The 17,891-nt window shown below is 47.2% G+C and overlaps 1 protein-coding gene across 2 annotated transcripts in view; it reads right to left on the bottom strand.

Moving 5' to 3' along the window:
• Positions 1-17,891, bottom strand: part of LOC110509728 (breakpoint cluster region protein) — a 125,919-nt gene that overhangs the window by 35,728 nt on the left and 72,300 nt on the right. For both annotated transcript variants that reach the window (XR_016493334.1, XM_090227019.1), the window contains one exon: positions 5,414-5,598. Coding sequence is in view for 1 of the 2 variants with exons in the window: in XM_090227019.1 (XP_090083145.1) it covers positions 5,414-5,598 (185 nt within the window). In the remaining variant the exon portion in view is untranslated. The remainder of the gene's footprint in view (positions 1-5,413; positions 5,599-17,891) is intronic.

Genomic DNA, 17,891 nt, shown 5'->3' with positions numbered 1-17,891 from the left:
TATGTGTTAATGGGGGGGTAAATGAGCCTGAAACTCCTGTTTCCATGGCCACTGCACAGGTAGTGGAAGCAGCAGATGTCAGTAAGAGTCTCTGGGGAACTACAGGGGTCCAGACAAACTGATGGAATCCATTACCAAGGGGTCTGTGCTGTGTTTGGTTGTGTTTCTCTGGCTCTTATACAACAGGCCTTTTCTGCTTCCATACTTCACAAGAGTGTTAAAAGAGAAGATCATTTAAAGTATTTTATTTGACAAGAGTATGCACGCTTTGGATGTTTGGACTAGCTACATGACTGAGAACAGATGTATGACCAAACTGTTGCCACAAAGTTGGAAGCACAGTATCGTCTAGAATGTCATTGTATGCTGTAAGATTAAGATTTAAGATTTCCTTCACTGGAACTAAGGGGCCTAGCCCAAACCATGAAAAACAGCCCCAGACCATTATTCCTCCTCCACCAAACTTTACAGTGGGTACGATGCATTCGGGCAGGTAGTGTTCTCCTGGCATCCGCCAAACACAGATTCATCTGTCGGACTGCAAGATGGTGAAGAGTGATTCATCACTCCAGAAAACTCGTTTCCACTGCTCCAGAGTCCAATGGCGGCTTCACACCACTCCAGCCGGCGCTTGGCATTGCACATGGTGATCTTAGGCTTGTGTGCAGCTGCTCGGCCATGGAAACCCATTTCATGAATCTCCTGACGAACAGTTCTTGTGCTGATGTTGCTTCCAGAGGTAGTTTGGAACTCGGTAGTGAGTGTTGACAGACAATTTTTACGCTCTACGTGCGTCAGCATTCAGCGGTCCCGTTCTGTGAGCTTGTGTGGACTACCACTACGCGGCTGAGCCGTTGTTGCTCCTAGACGTTTCCACTTCACAATAACAGCACTTACAGTTGACTGGGGCAGCTCCAGCAGGGCAGAAATTTGACAAACTGACTTATTGGAAAAGTGGCATCCTATGACGGTGCCACGATGAAAGTCACGGAGCTCTTCAGTAAGGTCATTCCACTGCCAATGTTTGTCTATGGAGATTACATGGCTCTGTCCTTGATTTTATCCACCTGTCAACAACAGGTTTGGCTGAAATAGCCGAATCCACTCATTTGAGGGGTGTCCACATACCTTTGCATATCTGCGTATACGTGATGTATATCTGCACATATGTGATGTAGTACGTCATTTTCAGGGATCACTTCTAGAACCACTGGCTTGAAAGTACCAGAGAATCTCCTTAAATAAAAATGAGTGAAGAGAACATTTTGTGAAACCTTCTCGAGTTATAACGGGCCCAGCCAGCCCACGTTTCCATTGTGGAGTTGAGTGAGGAGGGAAAACAATGCGTGTTCATTCATTCATTCACTGCTCAGGCCCAGACACTCCTCCTCACCTCGGGAGGGCCCATCACATCTCCATAATAACATATTTTATTCATTGTCACGGCAACAACTAATGAGCCCCTCTCAGTGTGCAGACAGCCAAGACAGGGGGGGGGGGGTGTCTAGGGCTGGGCCTAAAGCTCAGCTAACAACAGCAGCCACTCCCTTAAAGTAGGTACATACTGTACACACAACTAAAAGAGTTGAGTGTGTCCGGTGTGTGTGTGTGTATGTGTGTAAATAGTAGGACAATCAAAAGGAAAGCACCCAACCAAAGTCAGTCTACAGTAACTTTGTGTACCTTGACTTGTGTTCATTTCTCATTCACTAAATACATCCTAAATACACAACTAGCAGTGGGGCTAATAGCATGGATTCATCATCGCTACCGATTTGTTAAAGTAGGTCTCAAGCTAATTGCTCACTGGAAATACACCATAATATATACTAACAGTTATTATCATATGAGTAAATCTAATAACTGAGGACATTGAGAGAAACATAGAAACATTTAAATAACATGTATTCTCTTCTCTCTGTCTCCCATGGCAGCGAGACGTCAGTTTCCATAAGGTTCAAAGCCAGGTAGGAGGCGGTGTGGGCATCTCATTTTATAATAGCCCTGTTCACTTTCATTTCTCATATTTTCTCTGGAAAAACACCATTGTCCCTCTCTCTGAAGTATTTATTAACGAAACACTTGGGTGTAACCCGAAATATAAACATCTCTGAATAATCTTGTTCTGTACAGGAGTGAGTTATTGTACTGTAATACTTTCCATTTCAAGAGAGACCGACTAACTAGGCATTGACAGAGAGATATGCTACAGGGGCGCCTGGCGGTTAGTCTATCTACTTATTCTACGTCTCGGTGTTGACATCTGCCACATTGCATCCCACGATGACTTTCGTTTTAGTCAGGCAACAAACATTGCCAGGCAGTGGGGACTCGTTAAAGACATTTAACAGCCTTGAGGAGAATCTTAACGCTTCAGAAGAGTTGGCTGGGCCCACAGACATGAGAGTGACCTTTTTCCAGGTCGTTGCCTCAGGTGTGATGTGATCACTCAGGAATGGCCTGATGGTAGTGGAAGACTCTGGGGGAGATGCACTGTACAGTGCATTCGGAAAGTATTCAGACCCCTTGAATTTTTCCACATCTTGAAACGTTACAGCCTTATTCTAAAATTGATTAAGTTGATTTGTTTCCTCATCAATCTACACACAACACCACATACTGACAAAGTAAAAACAGGTTTGTAGAAATGTTAGCAAATTTATTACAAAATAAAAAACGGAAATATAATATTCACATAAAAATTCAGACCCTTTACTCAGTACTTTGTTGAAGCACCTTTGACAGCGATTACAGCCTCGAGTCTTCTTGGATAGGACGCTACAAGCTTGGCACAACTGTATTTGGGGAGTTTCTCCCATTCTTCTCTGCAGATCATCTCAAGCTCTGGCAGGTTGGATGGGGAGCGTCGCTGCACAGATATTTTCAGGTCTCTCCAGTGATGTTCGATCGGGTTCAATTCCAGGCTCTGGCTGGGCCACTCAGGGACATTCAGAGCCTTGTCCCGAAGCCACGCCTGCATTGTCTTGGCTGTGTGCTTAGTGACGTTGTCCTGTTGGAAGGTGAATCTTCACCCCAGTCTGAGGTCCTGGGCGCTCTGGAGCAGGTTTTCATCAAGGATCTCTCTGTACTTTGCTCTGTTCACCGTTCCCTCGATCCTGACTAGTCTCCATGTCCCTGCCACTGATTTTTTTTGTCAGCAACGGGTGTAGCAGAAAAAGGTCCCATGATGCTGCCACCACCATGCTTCACCGTAGGGATGGTGCCTGGTTTCCTCCAGACGTGACGCTTGGCATTCAGGCCAAAGAGTTCAATCTTGGATTCTGAGCTCAATTTTCGAGTCTCAAAAGGGTCTTACGTATTTGTAATACATTTGCAAACAAAATGACAACTGTTTTCGCCTTGTCATTATGGGGTATTGTGTGTAGACTAATGAGGAACATTTTTTATTTCATCAAATTCTGTAAGGCTGTAATGTAACAAACTGTATAAATAAAAGTATGTGGACACCCCTTCAAATTAGTGGATTTGGCAAATTCAGCTACACCGTTGCTGACAGGTGTATAAAATCGAGCACACAGCCATGCAATCACCGTCATAGGTTTCAAGCCATAGATCACCATGCGCAATGCCAAGCGTCGGCTGGAGTGGTGTAAAGCTCGCCGCTGCCAGTGGACTCGAGATGAATCACGCTTCACCATCTGGCAGTCCGATGGACAAATCTGGGTTTGGCGGATGCCAGGAGAACATTCGGATGCCCGAATGCATCGTACCAACTCTAAAGTTTGGTGGAGGAGGAATAATGGTCTGGGGCTGTTTTTCATGGTTCGGGCTACTGTAGACCCCTTAGTTCCAGTGGAGGGTAATCTTAACGCTACAGCATATAATGACATTCGAGATGATTCTGTGCTTTCAAGTTTGTGGCAACTGTTTGGGAAGGCACTATCCTGTTTCAGCATGACAATGCCCATGTGCACAAAGGGAGGTCCATAAAGAAATGGTTTGTTGAGATTGATGTGGAAGAACTTGACTGACCTGCACAGAGCCCTGACCTCAACCCCATCAAATACCTGCACAGAGTCCCCGCATCAATGTTCACTCAATCCCTGCTATTGTATAACAAATCCATCACTCTTTGTGGACAGTGAGAGACCGAGAGGGAGAGAGAGAGAGAGAAAGAGTGTGTGTGTGTGCTTATTAAAACCAATGAGTGAGACAAACCCAAACGGTCAGAGGTTGGGTGCACCCCAGGGACTCATAATTTATTAGAAGATTCAACCATCAATCAATTTGACAAGCGCTCTCTCTGCCACTGAGGCGAGACAGGGGCGGGTCATAGGCCTTCCTTTATGACCATTGATGTGGCTACTTCCTCCAGACGAGAGAGCGACTGCAGCACAGTGTGTTTAGCACGACACATACTCACACTGCACCAGGCTAACAGTGAGGTGTACACACACACCCATCACAGGTTCAATCACGTCACAAAAAACGCAATATAACTTAGGTAATAGAGCTAATTGATGACAATAATAAGCTTACAGGTAGTTAGATGACGTGCCTCAGAGATAGGTGTCTATCTATGTCTCTTCATGGTTGAGGCCGTGAGGGAGGGCCAGGGGGTGATAGAATAGACACCCACAGTGAAGGTGACATAATACCCATAAAACCTAGCGGTCAAACAGGGAAATGGTTCCAATCGTTTTTTTATAGCATTCATTTTCCCCATAGGGGATTTTAGAAACACTTAAAACAAGGGCTGTGTTTCTGCTTCGCCTGTTGTGACAACCATGTAAATCTCTCTCGGACAAGGTGACTTTTAGCAATATATTCGGCTCCGTCTACTCTCAGGTTTGAACATGCTAATTAGCGTCAAAGTGGACATCATGCAAAACCACAAATCCCTGCGAGCACCTGCACGTCACGTCTTGTGTCAACTTAAAACTTGTACAAGACAGTTCACAGAATTGTCCGTTTAAAGAAATGTAGCCAATTTATTCAATACTACATTTAGCCAACATTAGATAGTTAATCCAGAGATTTGGCAGTCTCGTTCAGACCATCATGGCATTTGTAGCTATTTATGATAGCCACATTAGCAGCTAATTAGCATTTCATCTTGTGGGGTTAAATACAGGTGAATATATTGATAAAAGTCAGCTTGTCCTAGAGAGATTTACACGTTTATCAAAACGTCATGCCAGGGTGAGCCTTCACTGAAACACAGCCCTTATTTTAAATGTTTCTAAAATCCCCTATGGGGAAAATGAATGGTGTAAAAAACAATTGGAACCATTTCCCTGTTTGACCACTAGGTCTTATGGGCATTGTGACTCATACTGTGGTACTCTATAGACTGGGAAGGAATTCCCTGTTCGATATGAGGAGCTTCCTGGAATGAGTGGGAGATGACCTTTGTGGTAGACTTAATTGAAGTGGGAAGGGGCACACTCACCGACTTGGAGGACTCAAGGGATCCAGAGGAGAGGGTGTCTCGGCTGCTGCGGCTCTTAGAGCTGAGGTGTGGCGAGGAGGAGGGCGAGTCGTCGATGTAGGGCAGGATGTCATGGTGGCGCCTCTGCTCCTCCGCACGGTCTGCATCATAACCATAAGTGGGAGGGGTCCCCGTGAATGGACCATCTGTAAGTGGAGGGAACAAACGTCAGTCAAATAATTTCTAGTCGTGATCATGTTGTTGAGTCACAGTATATACGTTTCTTTATCCTAGTATGTCTAGGACAGTTCCGTTTGTAGGCCAAATTCCTTCAAGGCCAGGAGGCTGAGTACAGTGCAGAGTTCTGGGAAGTGTGTGTGTGTAATGCTGAGTGGAAGGCATCTGAGTCAGAATGTCAGAGACCTTTTGGTCAACCCCCCACACACATACATACCCCCCACGAAAGCTGACCATGGTTCATGTGTGCTGATTGGCCTCTGAAACCTCTCTCTGTCTCTCTCGCTCTCTGTGACTCTCTCTCTGTGTCTCTCTCTCTGTCTCTCTCTCTGTGTCTCTCTCTCTCTCTCTCTCGCTCTCTGTCTCTCTCGCTCTCTGTCTCTCTCGCTCTCTGTCTCTCTGTCTCTCTCGCTCTCTGTCTCTCTCGCTCTCTGTCTCTCTCGCTCTCTGTCTCTCTCTGTGTCTGTCTCTCTCCGTGTCTCTTTGTCTCTCTCTCTCTCGCTCTCTGTCTCTTACTGTGCCACTCTCTCCGTCTCTCTCGCTCTCTGTCTCTCTCTGTGTCTCTCTCTGTGTCTCTCTCTGTGTGTCTCTCTCTGTGTCTCTCTCTGTCTCTCACTCTCTTTCTCTCTCCTTCCATGCAGCCAGTCTCCTCTCTCTCCTTCCATGAGTACAGCAGAGTAATCTAACCTCTATCTAAGTGTGAGATATCCCACTCTCCCCTGCCTGCCTGGGTGTCCACTGCCCACTGTGCCCAGAGCCTACTGCCCATAGTGACTTTCTGTCTGCCTACTGGCTAGTGCCCACTGCTGCAAGCCGCCCTGCAGCGGCATGCTGCCAGGCCATGCCAGGGGAACACAGAGGGACTGTCTGTCTGATGATGGGCACACCGCCTGCCCGGTGTCCGCCCAGTACCCCATGCCAAGGGCCATTAAGAGAGACACTAGTAAAATATGTGCCAGAGGAACACTCACAGATGACTGTGTGAGTAGAGTAGTAGTCTGTGATGGCTGTAATCACAACCAAGAATGGCCTACCTGACCACACAAGACTACGACCACCTCTGAATACAACAAGGTATCTGCTGCACGAGAGAAGATCTTATGGCAGAGGGGCGTATCAGGACAAAACACCACGGTAAGTAGAGTAACAGAGTTGTTTACCGTGCCTTAGTGTTGAAGTACAACCACCCACAACTCAAAGACATCCAAACACACATTAACTAAGTCAACCTGTCAATCCCCTAAGCATGTATTCTGTACAGGCCTGTATTAGTGGTCTGTTTGTGTGTGTTATGATTGAAGACTAATTGTATGCGCCTGGCCTCAGAGCAGTAGGGAGGGATTAGATATCATAAGGCAGTCATGGGTCAGGGGTAAGGTCACTGTGCTTTAGCTCCTAGCCCCTGGGAACATACCGTAACTCAGACCCATCCATAGACAGTCCCCTCCAGGCCCAGACAGAGTCTACAGTATAAGAGCCCCTCGAGCCCAGTGAGTCTCTACCCCCCCCCCCCCCCTCCCCTCTTTGCACAGGTCCTCCATTTGTCCGCTGGCAGGCTCCACAGCTGCAGTCATACTCATTCTGGTCACACCCCAGCTCCCGCTTCCTGCCTAACCCCGAGCAGTCCCCACATGGGAGGAATCCAGCACGCACGCACGCACGCACACACACACACACACACACACACACGCACACGCACACGCACACACAAACCCTCACCCTCATCTCTCATTGATTTCCTCTTGGAACCATTGGCAGCCCAGCCATCGCCAACAGGGAAAAACACAGTGAAATCACATTGGCATGGAAACATTTTTTTTGGGGGGGGGGGGGGGGGGGGGTGTAAGAGGCCTTTTTCCCCAAGCAGGTGGAAAAGTACAACCACACAGGGGAAAGCAGGTGTTCAGATGCCATGGCAACGCATGGGTCTTTTCCAAAACACCAGAGGGCGAGGTCTACAGAAGTATCATGTGACTTGACTTCCAGAAACACTGGTCTACTGATGCCAGCTCTAGGTAACTGTATAAAGGACACCTACTTCGGTGCTGTTATGAACGGTGTACTTTTCTGTGCCTGGGTGTGAGTGTGTGTGTGCGCGTAGGTTAGTGTGTGTATGTGTGTCTGCCGCCAGTCCGCTAGCAGTGTGAAGGAGACCTCTGCCCCTGGAGCGTGACATGGCGGAGTCTCCCAGCCCTCCTCTGCTCTGTAGCCCTGTCGTTTCCTACACTGTTCCCCCTCTTTTCCTCCTCTCCTTCTACCTCTCCTCTCCTCCTCCAGCTGAAGGCGAGGCAGACTGCTGCCCTGACATCTGGGAAGGCCATTGGCTTCTAGTTGAAAACAAAGTGAAGAGGCCTCTCCACAGACAGACTGTTCTATTTCTGGTGTACACACATTATTCTCATGCATATACACACACATACGTCCCAACCGTGTAGGTGAATACACACACATACCACCCTGCATACCACTGCTGGCTTGCTGCTGCTGGCTTGCTTCTGAAGCTAAGCAGGGTTGGTCCTGGTCAGTCCTTGGATGGGAGACTAGATGCTGCTGGAAGTGGTGTTGGAGGGCCAGTAGGAGGCACTCTTTCCACTGGTCTAAAAAATATCCCAATGCCCCAGGGCAGTGATTGGGGACACTGCCCTGTGTAGGGTGCCGTCTCTCGGATGGGACGTTAAATGGGTGTCCTGACTCTCTGAGGTCATTAAAGATCCCATGGCACTTATCGTAAGAGTAGGGGTGTTAACCCCGGTGTCCTGGCTAAATTCCCAATCTGACCCTCAAACCATCACGGTCACCTAATAATCCCCAGTTTACAATTGGCTCATTCATCCCCCTCCTCTCCCCTGTAACTATTCCCCAGGTCGTTGCTGCAAATGAGAACGTGTTCTCAGTCAACTTACCTGGTAAAATAACGGATAAATAAAATTAAATCAAATTAAAATTAAAATTAAATATGCGCATTCAAGCATTTTTCCTAATCTCTTGTGTACAGTTGTGGCGAAAAGTTTTGAGAATGACACAAATATACATTTTCACAAAGTCTGCTGCCTCAGTTTGTATGATGGCAATTTGAGTATACTCCAGAATGTTATGAAGAGTGATCAGATGAATTGCAAGTCCCTCTTTGCCATGAAAATGAACTGAATCCCCCCAAAAACATTTCTGCTGCATTTCAGCCCTGCCACATAAGGACCAGCTGACATCATGTCAGTGATTCTCTCGTTAACACAGGTGTGAGTGTTGACGAGGACAAAGCTGGAGATCACTCTGTCATGCTGATTGAGTTCGAATAACAGACTGGAAGCTTCAAAAGGAGGGTGGTGCTTGGAATCATTGTTCTTCCTCTATCAACCATGGTTACCTGCAAGGAAACAGGTGCCGTCATCATTGCTTTGCACAAAAAGGGCTTTACAGGCAAGGATATTGCTGTCAGTAAGATTGCACCTAAATAAATAATTTATCGGATCATCAAGAACTTCAAGGAGAGCGGTTCAATTGTTGTGAGGCGCCCAAGAAAGTCCAGCAAGCACCAGGACCGTCTACTAAAGTTGATTCAGCTGTGGGATTGGGGCACCACCAGTACAGAGCTTGCTCAGGAATGGCAGCAGGCAGGTGTGAGTGCATCTGCACGCACAGTGAGGCGAAGACTTTTGGTGGATGGCCTGGTGTCAAGAAGGGCAGCAAAGAAGCCACTTCTCTCCAGGAAAAAGATCAGGGACAGACTGACATTCTGCAAAAGGTACAGGGATTGGACTGCTGAGGACTGGGGTAAAGTCATTTTCTCTGATGAATCCCCTTTCTGATTGTTTGGGGCATCTGGAAAAAAAGCTTGTCTGGAGAAGACAAGGTGAGCGCTACCACCAGTCCTGTGTCATGCCAACAGTAAAGCATCCTGAGACCATTCATGTGTGGGGTTGTTTCTCAGTCAAGGGAGTGGGCTCACTCACAATTTTGCCCAAGAACCCAGCCATGAATAAAGAATGGTACCAACACATCAACCAAGAGCAACTTCTCCCAACCATCCAGGAACAGTTTGGTGACGAACAATGCCTTTTCCAGCATGATGGAGCACCTTGCCATAAGGCAAAAGTGATAACTAAGTGGCTCCGGGAACAAAACATCAATATTTTGGGTCCATGGCCTGGAAACTCCCCAGACCTTAATCCCATCGAGAACTTGTGGTCAATCCTCAAGAGGCAGGTGGACAAACAAACAACCCACAAATTCTGACAAACTCCAAGCATCGATTATGCAAGAATGGGCTGCCATCAGTCAGGATGTGCCCCAGAAGTTAATTGACAGCATGCCAGGGTGGATTGCAGAGGTCTTGAAAAAGAAGGGTCAACACATCAAATATTGACTCTTTGCATCAACTTCATGTAATTGTCAAGAAAAGCCTTTGACACTTATGAAATGCCTGTAATTATACTTCAGTATTCCATACTAACATCTAACAAAAATATCTCAAGACACTGAAGCAGCAAACGTTGTGAAAATTAATATTTGTGTCATTCTCAAAACTTCTGGCCACGACTGTATGTGTGATTTAAAATAGATACTAGTGCTTGGATACTGAAGGAAAGCTTGACCTAAACACACAGATGAAACGTTCAGTGACTAAACTCAGTCAGTCCCTGTGGTGTAGAGAAAGAGAGAGAGAGAGAGAGAGAACGAAGGCGGGAAAGAGAAAGACTGGGAAAATGTATGGAGTAGGGCAGAGACAGAGACAGACACAGAGAGAGAGAGAGAGAGAGAGAGAGAGAGAGGAGTGGCCTGAGGCAGACCCAGACATGCATCAGGCAGAAAGCACTTTTCCTAAGGGAGGGTTGCAAATCTGCTCCTGCCCACAACGCATTTATGGAGCGAGAGAAGAGGAGGAGAAGACATGAAGAGAAGAGGAGGAGAAGACGTGGAGAGAAGAGGAGGAGAAGACGTGGAGAGAAGAGGAGGAGAAGACGTGGAGAGAAGAGAAGAAGACGTGGAGAGAAGAGAAGGAGAAGAGAAGGAGAAGATGTGGAGAGAAGAGGAGAAGACTTGGAGAGAAGAGGAGAAGAAGACGTGGAGAGAAGAGGAGGAGAAGACATGGAGAGAAGAGGAGGAGAAGACGTGGAGAGAAGAGAAGGAGAAGACGTGGAGAGAAGAGGAGGAGAAGACGTGGAGAGAAGAGAAGGAGAAGACGTGGAGAGAAGACGTGGAGAGAAGAGGAGGAGAAGACGTGGAGAGAAGAGGAGGAGAAGACATGGAGAGAAGAGGAGGAGAAGACGTGGAGAGAAGAGAAGGAGAAGACGTGGAGAGAAGAGGAGGAGAAGACGTGGAGAAAAGAGGAGGAGAAGACGTGGAGAGAAGAGAAGGAGAAGACGTGGAGAGAAGAGAAAGAGAAGACGTGGAGAGAAGAGAAGGAGAAGACGTGGAGAGAAGAGGAGGCGAAGATGTGGAGAGAAGAGGAGGAGAAGACTTGGAGAGAAGAGGAGGAGAAGACGTGGAGAGGAGAATAGAAGACATGGAGCACAGCACATCTCACCTCACCCAGCATAGTACACCCCCCGTCACCCAGCTCAGTACACCCCACCCAGCACAGTACACCCCTCCTCACCCAGTACACCCCACCCCACCTCACCCAGCACAGTACACCCCACCTCACCTAATGTAATGCTACAGTGCTCAAGGCCCTTCTCTTAATCCATCTATTTGGCTATTTCCATCCATAGTGTCTTAGTGTCTATGACTGTTTCCTATACAGAGCAAGTTCCTCCGTCCACCAGGTTTCCTCTACAGAGGGGCCCAGAGGATTAGGGGGACTCAGCTTTACTGAGTCTGTGAGGGAGCAGGTCTGGATCGGGGAGATAAATTGGACACACCCCTGCCCACCCCGCATCTCCTCCAATGTGGCAGGTTTTATTAATGCTCCCGAAATAAGAGTGTCAACAAATGTGTGGGTTTGGGGGGCAGACCTCTAGAGAGGGGGCGGACCTCTAGGGAGGGGGCAGGAGACTGAAGGAGAGAAGGGGCGGAAAATCAGCCAAAATGGAAATCTCAGCTAAAGCATAGCTGTGGGCACAGAGCGGGATCAAATGAAGTTGATCACAGCGTTGCCGTGGTAATCCCATTTTGCCACGCTTGACAGCAGCTAATATGATAAGCGCTGTCACCGTCTTGTCATTAAGGAAGGATGGGGCCGTAAAATGCTTGGGTGACTGTACCAGCGCCTCAATACCCGTCAGGAATGAAACACCCTGGGTGGGGCACTTCTTTATTGACCAAACCCAGGAGGGAGTCTCAAATGCCACCCCATTCCCTTTATAGCGCACCACTAGGCCCAAAGGGCTCTGGTCAAAAGTAGTGCACTATAAAGGGAATAGGGTGCCATTTGGGACACAGACAAGGAGACAGACAGGCAGGAGACTGAGAAGGAGAGGCGACACCTCACAGATAAAGTACCTCCCTGATCTAGGCAGTGGTGAAAAAAGTACCCAATTGTCATACTTGAGTAAAAGTAAAGATACCTTAATAGAAAATGCCTCAGGTAAAAGTGATCGCACAATTTTCTTGTTTTTTTTAATGTATGGATAGGCAGGGGCACACTCCAACACTCAGACATAATTTACAATTTACAATTTCTAAAGCATTTGTGTTTAGTGAGTCCGCCAGATGATGACCAGGGATGTTCTCTTGAGAAGTGCGTGAAATTGGATCAATTTGCTGTCCTGCTAAGCATTCAAAATGTAACGAGTACTTTTGGGTGGCAGGGAAAATGTATGTAGTAAAAAGTATATTATTTTCTTTAGGAATGTAGTAAAGTAAAAGTTGTCAAAAATATAAATAGTAAAGTACAGATACCCAAGAAACTTTAAAAAACATTTTACACAAGTACTTTACACAACTGGAAGTAGGTCTAGCTCATCAACAGTAGGACCTCAGAACCATACTAATTTACAAATCACACCAAACAATGTGCCTAATGTCCAGCCGTCTGTAGAAGTATGAATGATAATAAGCCAATCAGAGGGAATCTCTTTGAGCGGTGCATAGCGTGATCATCTCGGTGGAAACACGCCAACGGCAGCGCCGGTTAAATTGCCTGGGAGCGGAGCCAAGGCGGACAGTGTCTACCCCACAACACCCAGCGCCCCGCTGGGGAGAAAATCATCCCTTTTGTTTCAGTGAGGAGGGGATGAGTCTGAAAACACAGACGCAGGGGGGGGTGGGAGTCAGCCCTACAATCACACCAGCTACACACACACACACACAGACACACACACACACACACACACACACACACACACACACACACAGAGAGAGAGACCGAGAGAAATGAGGACATGGTGTGGTGTGTGGTACAGTGTGTTTGTCCCAGAGTGTAGCAGGTATTTCCACATCAGTAGCCGAGAGCGTTCCATTTCAACGTGTGTATAGCTATCAGCTGTTACTCTGAAACAGACAGACACATAAGAAACAATGAGAGGTATGCCACACTATCCTACCCTGGCCGACAGAATCCTTCACATCAACGACCACGCTATCCTACCCTGGCCGACAGAATCCTTCACATCAACTACCACTCTATCCTACCCTGGCCGACAGAATCCTTCACATCAACGACCACGCTATCCTACCCTGGCCGACAGAATCCTTCACATCAACTACCACGCTATCCTACCCTGGTCGACAGAATCTTTCACGTCAACTACCACGCTTTCCTACCCTGGTCAACAGAATCCTTCACATCAACTACCACGCTATCCTACCGTGGTCGACAGAATCCTTCACATCAACTACCACGCTATCCTACCAGACAGAATCCTTCACATCAACTACCACGCTATCCTACCCTGGCTGACAGAATCTTTCACATCAACTACCACGCTATCCTACCCTGGCCGACAGAATCCTTCACATCAACTACCAGGCTATCCTACCCGACAGAATCCTTCACATCAACTACCACGCTATCCTACCCTGGTCGACAGAATCCTTCACATCAATTACCACGCTATCCTACCCGACAGAATCCTTCACATCAACTACCATGCTATCCTACCCTGGCCGACAGAATCCTTCACATCAACTACCACGCTATCCTACCCGACAGAATCCTACACATCCACTACCACGCTATCCTACCCTGGCCGACAGAATCTTTCACATCAACTACCACGCTATCCTACCCTGGCCGAAAGAATCCTTCACATCAACTACCACGCTATCCTACCCGACAGAATCCTACACATCCACTACCACGCTATCCTACCCTGGCCGACAGAATCTTTCACATCAACTACCACGCTATCCTACCCTGGCCGACAGAATCCTTCAGATCAACTACCACGCCATCCTACCCGACAGAATCCTTCACATCAACTACCACGCTATCCTACCCTGGCCAACAGAATCCTTCACATCAATTACCACGCTCTCCTACCCGACAGAATCCTTCACATCAACTACCATGCTATCCTACCCTGGCCGACAGAATCCTTCACATCAACTACCACGCTATCCTACCCGACAGAATCCTTCACATCCACTACCACGCTATCCTACCCTGGCCAACAGAATCCTTCACATCAACTACCACGCTATCCTACCCGACAGAATCCTTCACATCAACTACCACGCTATACTACCCTGGCCGACAGAATCCTTCACATCAACTACCACGCTATCCTACCCTGGCCGACAGAATCCTTCACATCAACTACCACGCTATCCTACCCTGGCCGACAGAATCCTTCACATCAACTACCACGCTATCCTACCCTGGTCGACAGAATCCTTCACAACAACTACCACGCTATCCTACCCGACAGAATCCTTCACATCAACTACCACGCTATCCTACCCTGGTCGACAGAATCCTTCACATCAATTACCACGCTATCCTACCCAACAGAATCCGTCTCATCAACTACCACGCTATCCTACCCGACAGAATCCTTCAAACCAACTACCACGCTATCCTACCCTGGCCGACAGAATCTTTCACATAAACTACCACGCTATCCTACCCTGGCCGACAGAATCTTTCACATCAACTACCACGCTATCCTATCCTACCCGACAGAATCCTTCGCATCAACTACCACGCAATCCTACCCTGGCCGACAGAATCTTTCACATCAACTACCACGCTATCCTATTCTACCCGACAGAATCCTTCACATCAACTACCACGCTATCCTATCCTACCCTGGCCGACAGAATCTTTCACATCAACTACCACGCTATCCTATTCTACCCGACAGAATCCTTCACATCAACTACCACGCTATCCTACCCTGGCCGACAGAATCTTTCAAGTGCAAAGACATCTTCAAATGACTAGGAATAAGCTGCCATGATGTCTCTTCTGTTACTACTGTATCTGTCTGTAGAAACACTGACGTTCCCATGGTCCCACTCCCAGCAGCAGTGACAGACTCAAGCTGTGTGTGTGTGTGTGTGTGTGTGTGTGTGTGTGTGTGTGTGTGTGTGTGTATGTGTGTGTATGTGTGTGTATGTGTGTGTGTGTGTGTGTGTGTGTGTGTGTGTGTGTGTGTGTGTGTGTGTGTGTGTGTGTGTGTGTGTGTGTGTTAGCTGTCACAGGGACCGATGGGAATGTTTTCAATGATTGAGCCTTTCAAAAATAGTTGGTGGTGATTTAATCACAGAAAACGAGGTTAGTGCCGAGGAAATTCCCCATCCATTCTGCATCTAAAGACAGACACATGGGAGGAACACAGAACAGGGTTTCTCTCACACCCTCAACATCCACTGGGCTCTCATCATGTTCAGTCATCTATGGTTAGTGGTACCTCTACTACTGTAAGACTGAGGATCTGAACCAAGAGTTAACTGTCATTTATAGCTTCCTGGTTTGGGCAGACGGACAGATACAGTGCCTTCGGAAAGTAGTCAGACCCCTTGACTTTTTCCACATACATTCATTATCTAAAATTGATAAAAATAAAAAAAAATTAAACTCAGCAATCTAAACGTAATACCCCATTATGAGCATGCAAAAACAGGTTTCTCTAAATTTAAAACAAATGTATTACAACTTAAAAACAGAAATACCATATTTACATAAGTATTCAGACCCTTTGCTATGAGACTCGAAAATGAGCTCAGCTGCATCCTGTTTCCATTGATCATCCTTGAGAGGTTTCTACAACTTGTTTGGAGTCCACCTGTGGTAAATTCAATTGATTGGACATGATTTGGAAAGGCACACACCTGTATATATAAGGTCCCACAGTTGACAGTTAATGTCTGTGCAAAAACCAAGCCATGAGATCGAAGGAATTGTCCGTAGAGCTCAGAGACAGGATTGTGTCGAGACACAGATCTTGAGAAGGGTACCAAAACATTTCTGCAGCATTGAAGGTCCCCAAGAACACAGTTGCCTCCATCATTCTTAAATGGAAGGAGTTTGGAACCACCAAGACTCTTCCTAGAGCTGGCCGCCCGGCCAAACTGAGCAATCGGGGGAGAAGGGCCTTGGTCAGGGAGATGACCAAGAACCCGATGGACTAAGAACCAGAGCTCCAGAGTTCCTCTGTGGAGATGGGAGACCCTTCCAGAAAGACAACCATCTCTGCAGCACTCCACCAATCAGACCTTTATGGTAGAGTGGCCAGACGGAAGCCACTCCTCAGTAAAAAGGCACATGGTAGCCCGCTTGGAGTTTGCCAAAAAGCACCTAAAGGACTCTCAGACCATGAGAAACAAGATTCTCTGGTCTGATGAAATGAAGATTGAACTGTTTAGCCTGAATGCCAAGTATCACGTTTAGAGGAAACCAGGCACCGCTCATCACATGACCAAAACCATCCCTAGGGTGAAACATGGTGGCGGCAGCATCATGCTGTGGGGATGTTTTTCAGAGGCAGGGACGTGGAGACTAGTCAGGATGAAGGCAAAGATGAACGGAGCAAAGTACAGAGATCCTTGATGAAAATCTGCTCCAGAACGCTCAGGACCTCAGACTGGGGCGAAGGTTCACCTTCCAACAAGACAATGACCCTAAGCACACAGCCAAGACAACGCAGGAGTGGCTTCGAAAACAAGTCTCTGAATGTCCTTGAGTGGCCCAGGCAGAGCCCGGACTTCAACCCAATCGAACGTCTCTGGATAGCCCTGAAAATAGCTGTGCAGCGACGCTCCCCATCCAACCTAACAGAGCTTGAGAGGATCTGCAGAGAAGAATGGGAGAAACTCCCCAAATACAGGTGTGCCAAGCTTGTGTAGCGTCATACCCAAGAAGACCTGAGGCTGTAATCGCTGCCAAAGGTGCTTCAACAAAGTACTGAGTAAAGGGCCTGAATCCTTACGTAAATGTGATATTTTTGTATATAATTTTTCATAATTAAGCAACATTTTCTAAAAAACAGTTCTTCTCATTATGGGGTGTTGTGTGTAGATTGATGAGGGGAAAAAAACATTTTAATCAATTTTTGAATAAGGCTGTAACGTAACAAAATATGGAAAAAGTCAAGAGCTCTGAATACTTTCTGAATGCACTGTAGGCAGGCGGGCAGAGAGACAGACAGCTCCAGAGGTAGCGTCGCCTACATGACATCTGGCCATGATTCCGTGTGTCGTGTCAGTGCTGTGCTGCCTTCGGGTTTTACATCTCGCCTCAGGACACGTCAGAGGGTGGCCTCTCGCTCTCTCTCTCTCTCTCTACATCAGCCTGTCTTAATCAACTCACGCTATCATCATCTCCAGCCCGGTCTTTGATACCCTAAACGCTCGCCGCGTACTCTTTCTGAACCGCTAAAAGTCATTAAGACAGAGCCCGCGTTCCAAAGGGCACCCGCTTCCCCTTTATAGTGCACTATACTTTAGACCAGGGTCCATAAGGCTCTAGTCAAAAGTAGTGCACTATGTAGGGAATAGGGTGCCCTTTGGAACGCTCAGAGAGGCTCATTACCCAGCAGCGCTTTATTCCCCACACAGGCATTCAAATGGCTGCAGAATCACACGGAGACAGAGACTAATAATAAGGCATTTGAAATGACCGGCTACATTTTGGGAACATGAACTCTGCGCAATAGATACCAGTTCTACCGGCGAGACATAGAATGTGAAGCAAGTGAATGTGAATAATGGTGAAGAGCGGTTTTAATATGAGGAAGGATATGTGCTTTAAATGGCTTGCTGCTCTCTCTCTTCCACTGATGAAGATAATGACAGTAATAATGCATTCCTTATCGACAGCACCTATTTGCTCTTTCCCTCGCAGCCAGCCCCTTTCAGAGGAACACAATAGGTGCACCCT

Source organism: Oncorhynchus mykiss, chromosome 29 (genome assembly GCF_057628025.1).
Source record: "Oncorhynchus mykiss isolate SJ-2025 chromosome 29, ASM5762802v1, whole genome shotgun sequence".
Classification (NCBI taxonomy): Eukaryota; Metazoa; Chordata; class Actinopteri; order Salmoniformes; family Salmonidae; genus Oncorhynchus; species Oncorhynchus mykiss.
Note: the sequence above shows the minus strand (reverse complement) of the source record. Positions and strands in the feature narration are given on the sequence as shown.